Raw genomic sequence first — 16,131 nt, 5'->3', positions numbered from 1 at the left:
ACTTGTAACGAAGGGATACCTGCTAGTGGTGGAGGGGGGGATTCTCTCCGGATCCCTTCCTCCTAATCCACCAAATCAGGAAATCCATGTCTTTGAAATTTGATCCAACGGCAACAAACAGGAACCCACTTTAAAAATTGTAATAACTTCAGCCATTAAATCAAATTTCAATAGTCTGAATCCCCTAATTTGATGGATTAGGAGGAAGGGATCAGGACAGGAACCCTTTCCCCAAGGACGGGCAATTAGATTGGGTTTGCTAACACAAATAGGAAAAATTAATTAAATAGAATTATTGTCAAACGCACTAAACGAGAATCTGTCGAACCAATTTTACCGTCACACTTGCATCATTGAAATCTCTTTCCACACATAAAACGTCACATTTAGACCCTTTTTGTACAGCGTCATCCCTTACGTGAGTCGAACTTCGATTTAATTCATTTACTATCAAAAGTGTTACGTTTAGAAGTACAATACCTTCCCCAAAATCTTCTCCTACCACAAGGGCAAAGGAGCAACGCAAGTCACTGCCCTCATTCTTGTACCACTCCAAAAAGCTCCTCCACTTCTTCGTTCACAAATTCTTCCTTTGAGTGCCGATAACAATTCTCATAATTTAAATATACGATTATCAACAAATTCCATTGAGCAAGTATCGTTATATGTACTCTATCATTAGAAGAACAAAAAACTGTTTGTAATATTATTATAACAAGGCAGATTACCAAGAACCAACCATCCCCTTCTTTGCCTGTCGACTGCTGTGCACTTCAGCTTCATCGGCCTCTAGCTCGTTTAGCTGGACCAGTCGTTGTTGCTGCCGCCCTCTTTGAGGGCCGTCCCACACTCCTCTTCGATGGGCTGTCCTGCTCTTTTGCTGCCTGTCTCCCACCAGAACCTCTGCGTGAACCTTGATCTTTCTGCGTGTTTCCTTTGCCATTTCCATTTTTCCTCTGCTCTGCTCTGCCTCCTTTGCTGTTATTCTCAGGGGTCTTTGATGCCTCTAGCAATGATCCGGTTTTGGATGAGGAGCTCTTGATTCTACTCAAGAAATTTGCGGCACTTAGCTTTTTCCCACCTGCATTATTGCTGCTCCTCTTTTCCGTCTCAGCTTTGGATTCTGAATTCTCATTGCTAGACAGCACTCTGCTCTTCTTTTCCGTCTCAGCTTTGGACTCTGAATTCTCATTGACATCTGAGTTTCTGTCGTTGTTAGTATTACTACGGGTCCTGACATTTTTGGTTGTGTTGTTTCTTGTACTGCTCCTACGTCTTTCCTTTCTTCTTCTCTTGGTGACATGGAGTTTCTCAATTTCATCCGAGGACTCCTCTTTTTGTTTCCAATTTATAGCTGGTTTGACATCACGGAACGTAGAGGCCTGCTCTTTTCTTCTTTCTGGTCCCGAAGAAGATGTGGACGCTCTTGCAGTTATGGAGCTGCGTTTGCGACAAGCATTGAGTGGAAGTGACAGTTTTGATTTTGCAAGCAATGAATCCGACGTTTCAGGTTCAGGATTCACAGGGGGTGCTGGTTGTGTTGGAGTTTCTTCTTTAGGTGGCGGATCTTGCTTAGGAGCCAGATGAGCCATTTCCTTTGACACAAGTGACCGAAGCTCACACGCAGCCTTGTATTCTGGAGACTTTTTCCCAAAGAAGACTATGGCATTGTTGCAAATAAGCAACATATCTCGAAAAAATAAGCTTCTGCTGCACCGCGAGTACCAACCTCCTTCAAGTCTGGTTTGCACCATTTCAAAATCTACATGCTGCCGAATCATTTTTGTATAATCCTGCAACATTTTAGAACCATAAACGATATTGTTAGCTCTTAATTTCCAATACTGTAAAATCATTTAAGATTACTAAATGGACGACGTCACTGCAATTGTTCTGCAGCTTTCAAGTTGAAAGCGCCACAATTTGGCCCACAAAAACAAAAAGAATGTTTACAATTTTGGCAAAACAAATTTTAACCCAACAAAGCGACTATATCTCAAGAGACGCATCTAGTTTGAATCTCCTCCCCCTCAATTAGACTAGTTTAAAATATCATCTTATAACTTATCTCATCGGTTCAGACAAATCCACTTCACCATTTTCCAATAACCCTCTGTACAAGAGATGGTTTATTTTAAACGAATTTAAACGGCACGGAGTAGAATTTGAATTCAGGTGCACATCCATTATAGGCATCCTGACTATGTCTAGCATAAACATAGTTGTACTTATCTCTACTTTGTTGAAAGATGTTTGAAGTTCGAATCATCCACATTAAGGAAAATGAAAAGTGTGCACACCATGACATGGTGTGGTACACCTGTATTGCACTATAATTTTTCCTATGGGTCCCCTACCAACTATTCTAGCTACTATCTTCTTTTTTGTGCAAAATAATAGTCTAAAGATGGACCCAAAAAAACAGTCAAAAGTTGAAGATATAAGAGTAAGACCTGACCAAAAAAAAAAAAGACATTTTTTGTTATTATAACATATAGTATTCTACTCTAAACTACACTAACGAAACATGAGAGGATTTGAACCCAATATATAGAGAGCTTAAAAAGAGCCCGCAACCCAGGAATGCAGTAGACATAATTTGGAATTTGAACAAAGGTAGTGATATCCACACAACCATTTTTACTTCTCACACCCCTTCTCAATTTTTTGACTGTCAGATCCATCAAATAAAGTAAATAAGATCGATAACCACAAATTAATAAGATTGAAAAAGACTCCTCTAAGATCATCTCCAATCTTTAGGGATAAAGCTTAAAAATTTTACGCCATAAAATTTTACGCCATAACTCAAAAACTATTTTTCTCCTCCAACTCTTATGGCTTAAAATTTTAATCCGAGATTATTCTAACTTGTTTTTATTAACATTTTAATTTTAAATTCTCATAAATAATTAAAAATCATACAAATACATAGGTATTTATAAAGTTTTAAGTTAAATTTGATTTAAATGATTTTTTAAATTATGTTAGACGTTAAATTTAATTTTGAATCGTAAAATCTTTTTTTTTTTCCCTATTAGATTTGATCACATTTGATCATTACCGTTAGATTATAAGTTAAAAAAAAAATTAAAACCCTAACAATTTTATGGGTTCAGAATATTTAAGCCAAACTTAAATCTTGAGAAAAATTTAACTCAAAAATATATTTTTTTCTCAAAACTTATTTTTGCCCAAATGATACGAGGGATTTTAAAGTTTATATTTTACGTTTGGGAAAATTAGAATGCCCTACATATTTTCTATAGTTGTTAGATTAAACATTCATCCCTTTTAAAGATTTGATTAAGGTGCTTCAATCAATTGCCACCTCAATAATTTCCTATTTATTTAATTTCCATGTCATTAATTTAAATGCATTTATATAGAGGCATAAGGTAGTTTAGCAACTAATTGCCTATAATATAGGAATTTAATTTCCTCAATCCCCTTCTGTGCATTAAATGACATTTTTTAATAAAATAAAATAAAAAAATTAATTAACTAATTCCTCATTTCCTTATTATCAGTATTTAAAAAAAAATACTCTTTCTATTAAAATTGTATCAATAAAATGTCTTCAATACATATTTTTTTCATGTATAGATATATAAAAAATATACTTAAAACTTATGGTACATTTGAGAACAAAAGTATCGACTTTTGGTACGTTTAGATTTCAAATGTACCGAGAAACCAAATGTACCAAAAATTCAAATGTACCATAAAACCAAATGTACCCATTTTGGTACGTTTAGATTTCAAATATACAAAGAAACCAAATGTACCAAAATTTCAAATGTACCATAAAACCAAATGTGCCCATTGTCAGGTAATCATGTTGGTACGTTTAGATTCCTATTGTACCAAAAGACCAAATGAACAAAAAATCTCAAATGTACCACAAAACTAAATGTCTCTATCAGATAACATTTTTGGTACATTTACATTCCAAATGTACCAAGAAATACAAAAAATCAAATCCACTATAAAACTAAATGTGTTTATATTATAGGTAACTAGACGTAGCTATATAATCAAACAAATCTTTACTATGTGTTGGGTCTTCTAAATAATAAAATTTGACAACTTTTTTTTATAAATATTCTATTATATTCACACAAAAAAGTAAATATTATAACAAACAATAAAAAAAATGCATAGAGATGGATAATAAATGCATAAATATAGGGATAATAGGAAAAGAAAAAAAAAAAAAACGAAATGCCCAGGAGATGGATAATAAATGCATAAATATATGGATAATAGGGATAATAGGAACTGAAATTAATAACCAAAATTTTAGGAAAATGTTTGATCAAATTTTCAAAAGGAGTGTATGTTTAGTCTAAAATTTTAAAAAACGGGCCTATATCAATTTTTTGACTGTCAAATCCATCAAATAAAGTAAATAAGATCGATAACCACAAATTAATAAGATTGAAAAAGACTCCTCTAAGATCATCTCCAATCTTTAGGGATAAAGCTTAAAAATTTTACGCCATAAAATTTTACGCCATAACTCAAAAACTATTTTTCTCCTCCAACTCTTATGGCTTAAAATTTTAATCCGAGATTATTCTAACTTGTTTTTATTAACATTTTAATTTTAAATTCTCATAAATAATTAAAAATCATACAAATACATAGGTATTTATAAAATTTTAAGTTAAATTTGATTTAAATGATTTTTTTTAATTATGTTAGACGTTAAATTTAATTTTGAATCGTAAAATCTTTTTTTTTTACTATTAGATTTGATCACATTTGATCATAACCGTTAGATTATAAGTAAAAAAAAAATTAAAACCCTGACAATTTTATGGGTTCAGAATATTTAAGCCAAACTTAAATCTTGAGAAAAATTTAACTCAGAAATATATTTTTTTCTCAAAACTTAATTTTGCCCAAATGATACGAGGGATTTTAAAGTTTATATTTTACGTTTTATCCAATGAGTTAAAGATTGTGCAAGCGAACTGAACACATGTACAACCAAACAAAGGCACGAGGTGGGTCCCTTTTGGTCCTTTTATTCTGCACCATCAGGCAGAATATAACAGCACAAAATATGGAAAAAAAAACAAGATAACGCCACAGCCTTTAAAACAGCGGTGACATGTCGCCACCTTATTGGATAGGGAAGTCTGACCTAAATACGTCGTCGTTAGGTTTTATAGATTTTTAAAAAAATTAATTTCATTTTTAAAGGAAAAATAAGCAAACCTGGGAATGGAGCCGGCGCTCGAAAAAGGAGGCAAACTTAAGAGAGCGAAGGATCTCGAGGAAATCAACCAACGGCTGAGATTCAACTGGGACCCCCTTCATTGCGGGAGACTGGTCCTCTTGGTCCGGCTCACCATGCTCCTCCGGTCCGACCGGTTCAGGTTCCTCACCTGCTTTTCTCGACAAACTCGCCGAGCTCTGCACGTCACTGCTACTCTGACGACTCTCCTTCGTCCCTTCCTCCCCTCCCTTGGACTCGGCCACCGATTCCCTCAACTCCCGCGAGTTACCCTTCTCCGACTCCATAACCGCCGGTTCCTTCGCCACCGAATCGGAACTTCCGTTGCACGAATCCTCCACCGCCGGATTACTCGACTTATCGGCCGTCCCGATCTCCTCACCGGCTGTTTCACCCGGTTCATCCGGCTCCGAACCATTACCCGTATCGGCATCTCCGGTTCCGGGTTCCTCGGGTTTCGGATCTGTCGTGTTCGATTCGTCAAACGACCGTCCGTCGCGCACGGAGATATCTTTCTTCTCCGGCGAGACGTCAGCCGGTTTGATCTCTACCTCTCCGGTCTTCTCAAGATCCGATTTTCCAACCGGTTTTTCGGTCTCCCTCAGACTCTGTTCGCGCACTTCTTTTAACCTCTCCACCTTCGATTGCAGAGACCTACACGATTAATTTTAATCACCAAAAAATAAAACTATTAACTCCGATGGATAATTAAAAAAAAAAATCAAACGCCGTCGTTACGGGTTGAGATTTTTACACGATGGAGCGATCGTAGCGTTGGAGTTCAAGCCGGAGTTCGTCGAGCCGCCGCTGCCGTAACTGGTCGAGCCAAAGGATGGGGGATTTATCATCGTCGCTGGCGGCGGAGACGGCGTCGTTGAAGCGGCGGCGGAGGTCGTGGAACTTGCGCTTGCAGGCGTGTGGGGTGAGGAGGTGGAGGTTGGAACTGCGCTTGCGGAGTTCGGTGGCGACGGAGTCCCAGCTCTGGGTGCCGAAGCGGTGGACGGCGCAGGCGAGGAGGAGCTCCTCCCACGTCCCCCATGTTGGTGTTTGTTTCTCGGGAAAATTAGCGGGCTTATCCATAAGGAAAATCATTCAGTGAGTCAGTCCATCGTCTCTAATAAGTTTGGGTTCTTCTTGTTAGGCCTCTGCAATTCCATTGAGAAATATGTATTTTAATTCCTCTTTTTAGGGTTTTTTGTTTGTTTGTTTATTTGGTTGCGTTGTGAATGTGATATAGGCACTTATCTCGAGCATGTTATACGCTTCCAACCGTACGTACTGGCTTTGCTTTTGTCGGCCAAATTTATTATTTCGCTTCCTAATTTTGTAGTATTTAAGTAAATTTACCTTTTTGAATTTTGAAAAAAAATATGAAAACTGTTATTAGTATTTTAAAATTTGTATTCTACAATTCTCATCAATGTATATTTTTTTAATTAGAGAATATTTAGAGTGCAAAATGAAATTTATGAGTGCTAATAACAATTCTCAAAAAAATTACCAAGTTTAAAATATGCACAAAGTACGCTTTTTTGCAAGTATCATTACTATATAAATTAGAATAATGCTATTTACACACACTTTTACTTTTTACTCAATATTACTAATTTTGAGCATCGATATTTTTAATTCATTCGATTTAACGATAAAAATTGAAAGGATTGTGCAAGAAGTAAAGATGAGTGTGTAGATAGTACTACTCTATAAATTATAGGATTAAGTACCTAAAAACTCAATATTTTAGTATCATTTCAACTTTTTGAGGATAAAAGAAATTTAATTAAGAGAGAAGTCTCGAAAACACCCAAGTCTTCTGGAATCATACAACAGGGCATTTCTAACTTACTTGGACTCAAATAATAATAAAAATAACTTCAAAAATGACATGAAAATGAAAAAAAAAGAATAATAATAACAAATTTACAAAGAATACAAAAAATGGAAAACAAAAATGAAGATCGGGAAATATTAAGCCCTCGCCACCTCCAAGCTAGACCTGTGGCCATCAAAACTCCATCCCAACTTTTATACTAATCTTGAAAGCTTTGACTGGCCTACTTGGTGGTTGGAAATATTAAGTCCTAGGTGAGTTAAATATCATAAGGGAATAAGGGAGGAAGACTAAGAAAGAAGGGGAGAAAGAACTTAGGCTGATATCGATGTATCACCTTCATAATCTTGATATTAAAGGAGAAACCTACAAGATTGAATTTGGTCTATTTCCAATACTTTAGACCTGTTGTAAGTCCTGAGTCAGCAAGTGCACCTGCCACTAGATGATAACATGTTGAAGCTCTATGTGATCTGTGTGGGTGATGATGTGAAGTGGATACCCTTCTTGACCACTCCCAGCCGCTACAGCATATTTGTTTTGCTTTTGTTTGGAGTGACCTTGAGTTGTAGGGTGCAATTGGTGACTGTGTATTGGGTTTGAAGGTGATAGCTTTGGTGGAGGTCATGCTTCCATGACCATCTATTGATTTTGGAGACAAAATAAGTCCAAGCCCTAATTTAATAAAATTTAATTGATGCTTAACGGATATGACATTTTCAATAGGTTGAATAATGGTTTGGAGTTTTAGGTTCTTAATCCTAAATTATATGATTAGATTTGTTTATTTTATTAAATTTTATTTAAAAATCATCTCTGCAAAAAAATTATTGGATTCATAATCCTTTATGCTTTCAAAAGTATGAAACAAATCCACATTATAATTCATGATGAATCTTCTATTTAGTTACATTTGAACAATCTTCAAATAAAGATTAAAAATTGAATGATTCCAATTTTAGAATTTATACTGTAAAAACATGTTATGCACAAGAGGTGAAATATGTCTTTTCCTTCAATAGGGATGCAAGTAATACATTTAGTTTTTTTTTTTATTATTATTAAATGTGAAAATAACGTCTTGCAGAATTGTATTATGACAATTTCCGCCCCTTTTTGTGCTTGGTAAGGAGGCTTTGTTCATTCGACTATGTTTTTTTTATTACAAGTGATAATCTACATCAATATACACTAAGATGAATATAAAGTATTTGAATCTGGAACACAGTATATTGAAGATGAAGCAATCATATCTATGCATCCTGGTTTCGATCCTCAACGATCCTCCTCTTTCCTAACAACTAATTTAACTCGTTAATGCTATCGTTTGTTAAAAATGAAAAAGATAAAAGACAGTTAACTACTTGCCGTACAACTAGAATTATGAAGCCCAAGTTGTCATGACTCCTATTGAGTATCCTCGCATAGGTTGAATGAGCTTAAAATACATGGAACATGGAGCTGTACTTTTTTAGCACTTACACAACTTTTGTACGACAGGTAAGATAATTATGGGATATGATATCCACATACCCTATTTTACTTCTCATACACACTTCTAATTTTCAACCATCGAATCGAATGAATTGAAGAAGATCAACTGATAGAAATTAACAAAATGATGTGTGACATGACAGATGTTAAAACTAGAAGCACAATTGCATGATTAATTTTAATCAAAAAATTCATCGGTATCCGTATCCTGGAAGAGGATCCTCTCCTGAGCTCAGGATGGAGATCCTTCTGACCACAAAATCTGAACTGTTCAAATTTAATTCAACGATTGTAATTATTATAACTTTAGATAGTTCATATTTGAAACCGTTGGATTAAATTTGAACAGTCGGATTTCGTGATCAGATGATCCCATGCTGATCCATGCTGAGCTCAGGAGAGGATCCTCTTCCCCGTATCCCCAACCTTATTATTCAGCAATTTACAAAAACAAAATATCTAACAATATCGATCAAAAATCAAAATTACCAAAATCAATAAACAATCCATTGATTCTATTCAGTCCATAGCTCACTACAAGACTAGCACGATTTCGAAATTTCCACAAATTCAGGCGCCGGCACGGCGGAGCCACCCATCAGTGACCGAGTGCCTTCTTCAGTTCCTCCGCCACATCGCCTTCCGGCGACTTCTTATTCCCGTTCGACCGCCAATCCACTTTCCCGCTCGAATTTCTACTTCCCCCATTTATCTCACTCTCAGCAATCGACTTCGCGGTGCCGGCGATTTCGTGGCGCAGATCCTCCACGGCTTTCCTCAGCAACCCGTTCTCCGTCCGCAAAGCCTCCAGCTGATGCTTCACCCTAAAACAAGCCTCCGCCACCTCACCATTTCCCGGAAATGTAACCCCCTTATCCTCCGCCGCTGCCTTTGTGGTTTTGCCATTCGAATCCCCGCCTTCCACGTGTTCGATCCCAATCTTGTTCATCACTAAGAATGGGATTTTCTGAAAAGCAATCCCCGCCGTCGGATTCGCCCCAGATCTCTTCACCTCCGCGGGAACCCGAACCCCCCACCTCAAACTCACCACAGCCCGGTTCCTCACCGGCATCGACGTCCTCGCCGCCACCTCCATCCCGGAGAATACACCCGTGAGAACTCCATCCGCCGGATTCCCCGATGGCAAAACCGTGATTTTCTTTCCCGAAAACTCCGCCTCCACTACTGGCGTCTCCACCACAGCGGAGTCGTTTTGAGAACCGACGATCTTCTCGAAGACCGATGACTGCGACTTCTTGATCGAGAAGTCGCCGAACTGCGGCTTGAAGTGGAGCATGAAGCTAGGGTTTCTCCCGCGGCCGAGGAGATTGAACTCGGCGCTCATCAGCATGGAGCTAGAAATCGGCGATCCGAAGGATCCCGTCCCGGTCTTAACGACGAGGGAGAAAGGGTTCCACGCGTCGTTGGGTCGATACGCGATCTTGATGGACGGCCCGGATTCGAAGAAGGTGCCGAGGTTGAGAGTGAGCTCCTTGGACTCGCCGGCGACGATGCCGGACTGGAAGGGGAGGCCCAGGATGCTGAGTGGGACCTTGGCTCGCATCAATGGCTTCTGGTCCTCACGGAATTTGACGGACGCTTTCATTGTTTTGTTGTTGCAGAAAACCCTAATTCGGAATTTTGGGGGAAAAGGGGGTAAAATTTATAACCGATTTTATGTTGGGGTGTCACACTGAATTTTGCAGTGAATTGAGTGTTTGGCTTGATTTGAAGATTCATGTGGGAGTTGTCATCTGGGTGGATTCGTCAGGATTTAGCCCTCGACTTGGTGACACGTGGCACGAAGTTTAAATTTTGGATTTTTTTGGAAGTGGTGAATTTTAAATATTTTGGAAATAATTGAGCTGAGTTGGTGGTAGTAACGTATAGGCGCAGATTTGGTCGCTGAATGCTCGCTGCTACAGCGCCCCAAACGGCGAGCATTTTTCTCACCTTCGAAAATGAAGGTGATGTTCACTTTTCTATCGATTGTGGTTAGTGGTTAGGTTAAGATTAAATTTCAAAATTTATGTTTTCAATCAATTAAATCAAACTAATTTAACGGGAATTAAAGAAAAAATAGTACTCTTTAGCAAAAATTAATTGCAAAAACTAATTTAACGGGAATTAAATTTCAAAATTCTATCGCTGCTAGAGGTCACCCGTGCTAATCAATCGATTGTGGAAGACTCACCCGTGCGCAATTGCAGTCAAGAAAACGCTGATGCCATTCGAAAAATGATGTCAAATTTCATCGCACCTTTCATTTTGGTTGTGAATAACAATTACACCAATAACAAATGTCATTTTGGATTCAGCATACATAGCAATGTCAACAGCAAAAATGGATTCCAACTAAAAAGACCCTACTACCCTCAATTCTCGATGGATTCAGCATACATACCCATGTTATTTTTGACCTCTAGCACTACCACAGAGAGTTACTTTGCGGCTTTTGGAATATCAAGGTTTTCAAAAACTGGGCTGTCAACTCCGACTCCCATCGCATTCAGACCATTGTCCACGTATACAACAGTTCCGGTGATAGCTGATGCCAATGGCGATGCCAGGAAGGCAGCAGCGTTCCCCACCTCCTCTGTGTCCATGAAAGTTTGAAGTTCATTTAAGTTTGCAAGGTAAAATCGTGTCTAATGAAGAATGGAAAATATGATTTTCATGCTTGTATTTGGTTGTGTACTTAATCACTCACCAGCAGATAGTTCTTTCTGCAAGGGTGCATTTTCCGACGAGTAATCAATCATCATATCAATGAATCCAATTGCCTTTGCTGCGCGACTTCTTAATGGTCCTGCATTAGCAAGAGAAGAAAATGTGAGGGTATAACAAAAATGCGAGGTCTAGATAAGTTTGAAGCCCCGATAACAAAAATGTGCCACTATCGCTTATCAACACCTTACATTGAATGTAGCTAATTAGCTTATCATTAAATGCATGCATGTAACATCGATATTTTGGTTTCAGAACGTAAACACTGTTTGACCTCAAGGTGGTCAAGAGTGGAAGATAGATTCTGTCACAGAAAATAATTGTAGTACCTGCAGATATTGTGTTAACTCTAATGTTGTGCTTTCTTCCAGCTTCGAAGGCCAGCACCTGAATTCAAGCATAGAAATGGGATATATATAAGTTTGATTACAAAAAATTAGGAAAAATCTAGACAATGGTCAATCAAAAAGATAACACAGAAACACAACAGACAAAAGACTCACACGTGTGTCACTCTCTAGAGCAGCCTTCGCTGAACTCATCCCTCCACCATATCTGCAAGTAAAATAGCTTAAAACAAAAGTTTACTCTGAGGATAACTATTGACGAGTAGTATCAATGCAAGAAGACATGTACCCGGGAATGATCCTTTCTGAAGCAATGTATGTTAGAGAGAGTGAAGCACCACCTGCCATGATAACATTTACCTTCAGATTCAAGGCTGTCTAAAAACACTCGCTAGAACATCACAGGATTTTGAAAATTGAAGAGCGGAGGAGAGAAGGAGGAGGAGGAGAAAGAAAGTACTAAAGTTAGAGTAGTGCCTGGGTTCATTATTGGGGCAAAATGCTTGAGTAAAGAAACATATGAGTAACTCGATGCAGAGATAGCTGCAAGATATCCATATCTTGACGTCTCCAAAAGAGGTTTGGTAACCTGTGAATGATACATTTACTTCCTAAGTAACACGAAGATCTTAAACAATGTTGCAAAACCTAAAAAAGGAAGAAATATTCACCTCTGGCCCATTGGCAAGAGAGTGGACAAGGATATCAATGCTGCCAAAATCCTGCTTCACAGATTCCACAACCTCCTGCAAAACATATTTACAGAATCAGACAATATAGCCGAGCCAATTTCTTAACCCAACATCTGGAAACAAAACCTATAATAAACAAGAATTTGAGCTCGACCATATTCAATTATAACCTATATGTTTGCAAATAAGCTTGAGACATTTCAAGCATGTAATTCATCTGGAAACATTTAGTTTAACCACCATTCCTCTAACAAATTCTATTTTTCATCTTGAAGATCGCATCTAATAAGCGACGAATGGCACATTACTAGGGGTATGGAGGTTGCTGTCTCCTTATAGCAGGGTTATATGAGAATAACTTTCAGTATTTTGTTGTCAGGTCTAAGCTATGGGAAATTATACTAGATAGGCCAAACTTATATCCAGGCTTTTATGTTTTTGGAGGGAAAGGGAGGAGTCAATGCCCTGATAGGTCCCCCCATCCTTTTGGCTCTGTGCGTCACTTAAAGGCCGAAAGATTATTCATTATCTGCTAGCCGGTAAAATAATAATTTAATAACTTCAATTGAACTGTAATCTGGTGAACAAAAATGGTACCTTAACAGTCCAATTTGAGGACCCCAAGTAGCGTTTGTTGGTTTTTATCTGCAGAAAACACAATACGAGCATCACTATAAATATAATTTGGCTCAAATTTTATATTCCAGAAACTAAAAATCAGGAGATTCATACATCTTCAGGAACATCCTCGGGACTGTCAAAAACTGCATCTAATGGGTAAACCTTGGTAATTTCCATCAAAGAGCCATCTGGCAGTCTGAAAGGGGATAAAGAAACAAAAGGAAAGCCTGAATTAGACACAGATAGATAAACATCAATAGATTTGCATGAAATGCAGGAAACGAAAGATCTGCTCTTACTTGCGTGTCTCGTCAAACTTCCCACGCCTTAAACTGGACTCAAAAATGTTCAGTGCCTATGCCAAAGAAAACTTCATTAAAAAACTATACATTTTCGTCAACAGTTAAGGCTCCAATATCACTAGAGAATTCAGTTATATCTATTTACATACCGGCACCCATGTACCAACTAGAATTTCAGCCCCAGCAGCAGCAAGAGCTTTTGATATTGCCCATCCATATCCATGATCATCAGCCACACCAGCAATGAATGCTCTCTTTCCTGCAAATAGCTGTCTCAGTGTTAGATTCATCAGATTCGATGTTCTTCTTGTGTGAACAATTATCAACGAAGCTAATCCATCTGAGAAAGCCAATACATCGATAGTTCCATTTCCAAATAATCTAAACAATGAAAGCAATCCCATGGTCTTGCTTTGCCTTCCAAAAGTGTCTTCCTAGACGAAGTCACATTCCTTTTTATATCCTCTTGATTTAGAGCTAGAATGGAATTATAAATTGTAAACCATACACTGCATTCATTAGTGACAAGTGACAACCCAGTAAACTAAAATAATATATCATTGAATATAATGACAAAGACCTTCACGAAAAACTTCATTAGAAATATCTGATCCCTAATAACTATTGTTGTTGCTCGACTTTAATTGTGTGTCATTAACATGCAAGTTCGTCACAACAAAGAAAAACACAGAACCTCATATACACGTTACAAAATTGAGTACTTAAGCACAATTTCTAGAAGAAAGATGTTTGACCTCTCAAATCAATAGGCAATCCTGGTAGTGGACTGTTCTCAGCTGCTCCTGACATTGCTCTTGTGAAAACCTTCACGGATTTCGCAGGCCCTGATTTCAAGCTCTGTGAGAATGACTGGGTTGCTGAGATGTGCGAAGAACTCCTAAGCCTTCTCCAAACTCCCACCTCGCTGTTTGTACCGAACTTTGCTGTGCATGACATATAAGTTCTTTGAGAGGACGATATGCAAGGCTTAACCGCTGCCATGTGTGATCCGGGAGCTGCAGTCATGGCCATTTTAGATACAAATCACAAGAAACCGAATCAAAGTTCTGCAAGATCAGGAAGCATACACGATAGTAAGTTCAAACTTCTCACATCTTATCAGCAATCATTACAGATATTCCGATACCGATTTTAACTACTAACACAGGCAGTAAATTAAACATTTTTTTTTCTTTATAAAAGTAAAAACAAATGGGGGTAAGGCTAGCCGACATTCACCTCTCCCAGACCCTGCGTAAAGCGGGAGCCTTGTGCACTGGGTACAACCTTTTATAAAAGTAAAAACAAATCAAGAAACAGAAAACTGTGTCGTCTGATGCAATTAAATCTTAACAGGATGAACAACTAATTTGGCACATCATTTTCCACACTGGAAAACCACTTTATCACAAATTATTGGGTAAATATTTTGGATTAAGTGGTGTTAATAATTACCATTACAATAACAACATCACATAAAGATTAGTTCTTTTCAGTTAACTGAATCACTAGCACAATCTAAACACACACAAAACGTCAAATCAACCCAGACTGAAAACATTCCTAAAATACTAACAACATAATCAAATCCTACGTCTGAACTGATCAGGAATCAGTGGAGATGCGTCGACATTGAACCCATTTCATAGAAAGATCCGAAGACTCACCTGCGACTTGCGCTGTGGTGTGTTGGGGAAGAGAAGAACGAGGTTTCGTTGGAGTGTTTATATGAAATGTGAGTGTCTGTCTGCTTTTGTGTGGGGGATTTTCGATGAAATCGAGGGTTTTGGTTTGTTGGATGGTTGGAGTTGGTGACTGTTGAGGAACTTGTAAATGCCGATCGAGGGGTAGGAGAGATCGTTGAGCTGTGTTGATTTTGGCGCCCTTGTGAAATGATATTTTTGCCCTCGTTCTTATTGCTCCTTTTGGTTTGGGCTTGGGTATTAGAGAAATTTTATACATCTTATGTGTAACAATTTCAAAAACAACACGTTATACGATTCAAAATTCATACAAATGTATAATCCAATGTAAATGATTAACACTATTTAGCAAGGTTTTACTAGTAAAAGAATAACCTTTTCTCATTTTCTTGTTTTTCAATTTTTTAATACAAGCAATGCTGGTTAAGGGAGACTCGAACATAAATTATCTAACAACCTGCATTACAAGCCTCTTGCACTTCTAATTGACAATTTTAGTTTGCCTTTTACTTCATAAAAACATCTTGATGGTGCACCACCAGTAGTATAATAGTATTTCTCTATACTTGTAAGTTAAATGTTTAAAACTCAACTCACATGAATAACGAGTTCGATACCGTAACTTTTATGGCTAATCAAGTTTGTGTTGCTTAACATTAATCTCCTCTAAAGTAAAATACTTATAGTTTTTTTTTTTTGTACTTGTTATTATTTATACTAAAGGAGAAGGGGTAGGTGTAGCCTCACAATGAGCCAACAATAATGTGGTTCAAATTTGCCTTTGGTGAGAATTAAACTTAAGATCTCTCACTTACAAGTGAAGACAAATACCACTAGATAGTAGTACTAGGTGACTCAAATACTTACATTTAGAAAAAGAACATTCATTTATGGAGAGTGCTATTCATACTCTTTTATTTACCTCCCACACACATTTGTTAATTTTTTGCTATTTATCTTTTTAAATTTCTATTTGATTAGCTGAAAATTAAGAAAAATATGTGAAAAATGAAAATAGGTGAAACTTCCCTTATTTATTTACTAGCATATGCCCCACACATTGTGTGTGAAAATTTGTTTGTTTTTATTTTAAAATGGGAAGGAGAAAGGGACAAAAAAAGAATATGATCATAGAGAAGTTTCTTTTTTATATTTTATTTTTCAAAAAT

General features: G+C 37.4%; 3 protein-coding genes across 4 annotated transcripts; all 3 read right to left on the bottom strand.

Moving 5' to 3' along the window:
- Positions 1-609: 609 nt before the first annotated feature.
- LOC126600781 (uncharacterized) lies at positions 610-6,581 on the bottom strand. The gene is made up of 3 exons (XM_050267429.1): positions 6,000-6,581; positions 5,227-5,899; positions 610-1,793 (listed from the first exon to the last, which is right to left on the bottom strand). Exons 1-3 carry the CDS (start codon positions 6,335-6,337, stop codon positions 780-782), a joined length of 2,025 nt encoding a protein of 674 aa, XP_050123386.1. The 5' UTR covers positions 6,338-6,581; the 3' UTR covers positions 610-779.
- Positions 6,582-9,055: 2,474 nt separating this feature from the next.
- On the bottom strand, positions 9,056-10,335 carry LOC126600784 (uncharacterized). The gene has a single exon (XM_050267436.1). It carries the CDS (start codon positions 10,174-10,176, stop codon positions 9,169-9,171), a length of 1,008 nt encoding a protein of 335 aa, XP_050123393.1. The 5' UTR covers positions 10,177-10,335; the 3' UTR covers positions 9,056-9,168.
- Positions 10,336-10,800: 465 nt separating this feature from the next.
- On the bottom strand, positions 10,801-15,213 carry LOC126600782 (enoyl-[acyl-carrier-protein] reductase [NADH] 1, chloroplastic-like). 2 transcript variants are annotated; one of them, XM_050267431.1, is made up of 13 exons: positions 14,927-15,213; positions 14,015-14,275; positions 13,409-13,518; positions 13,257-13,312; positions 13,069-13,153; positions 12,934-12,981; positions 12,316-12,390; positions 12,122-12,233; positions 11,934-11,985; positions 11,801-11,852; positions 11,627-11,684; positions 11,281-11,379; positions 10,801-11,166 (listed from the first exon to the last, which is right to left on the bottom strand). In XM_050267431.1, exons 2-13 carry the CDS (start codon positions 14,259-14,261, stop codon positions 11,012-11,014), a joined length of 1,149 nt encoding a protein of 382 aa, XP_050123388.1. In that variant the 5' UTR covers positions 14,262-14,275; positions 14,927-15,213; the 3' UTR covers positions 10,801-11,011. The 2 variants fall into 2 exon arrangements, with proteins under 2 accessions (XP_050123388.1, XP_050123387.1); XM_050267430.1 differs by having other exon boundaries at positions 14,015-14,326; positions 14,927-15,137.
- Between the last annotated feature and the right edge of the window lie 918 nt (positions 15,214-16,131).

The sequence above is a fragment of the Malus sylvestris genome, chromosome 14, assembly GCF_916048215.2.
Source record: "Malus sylvestris chromosome 14, drMalSylv7.2, whole genome shotgun sequence".
Lineage (NCBI taxonomy): Eukaryota > Viridiplantae > Streptophyta > Magnoliopsida > Rosales > Rosaceae > Malus > Malus sylvestris.
Note: the sequence above shows the minus strand (reverse complement) of the source record. Positions and strands in the feature narration are given on the sequence as shown.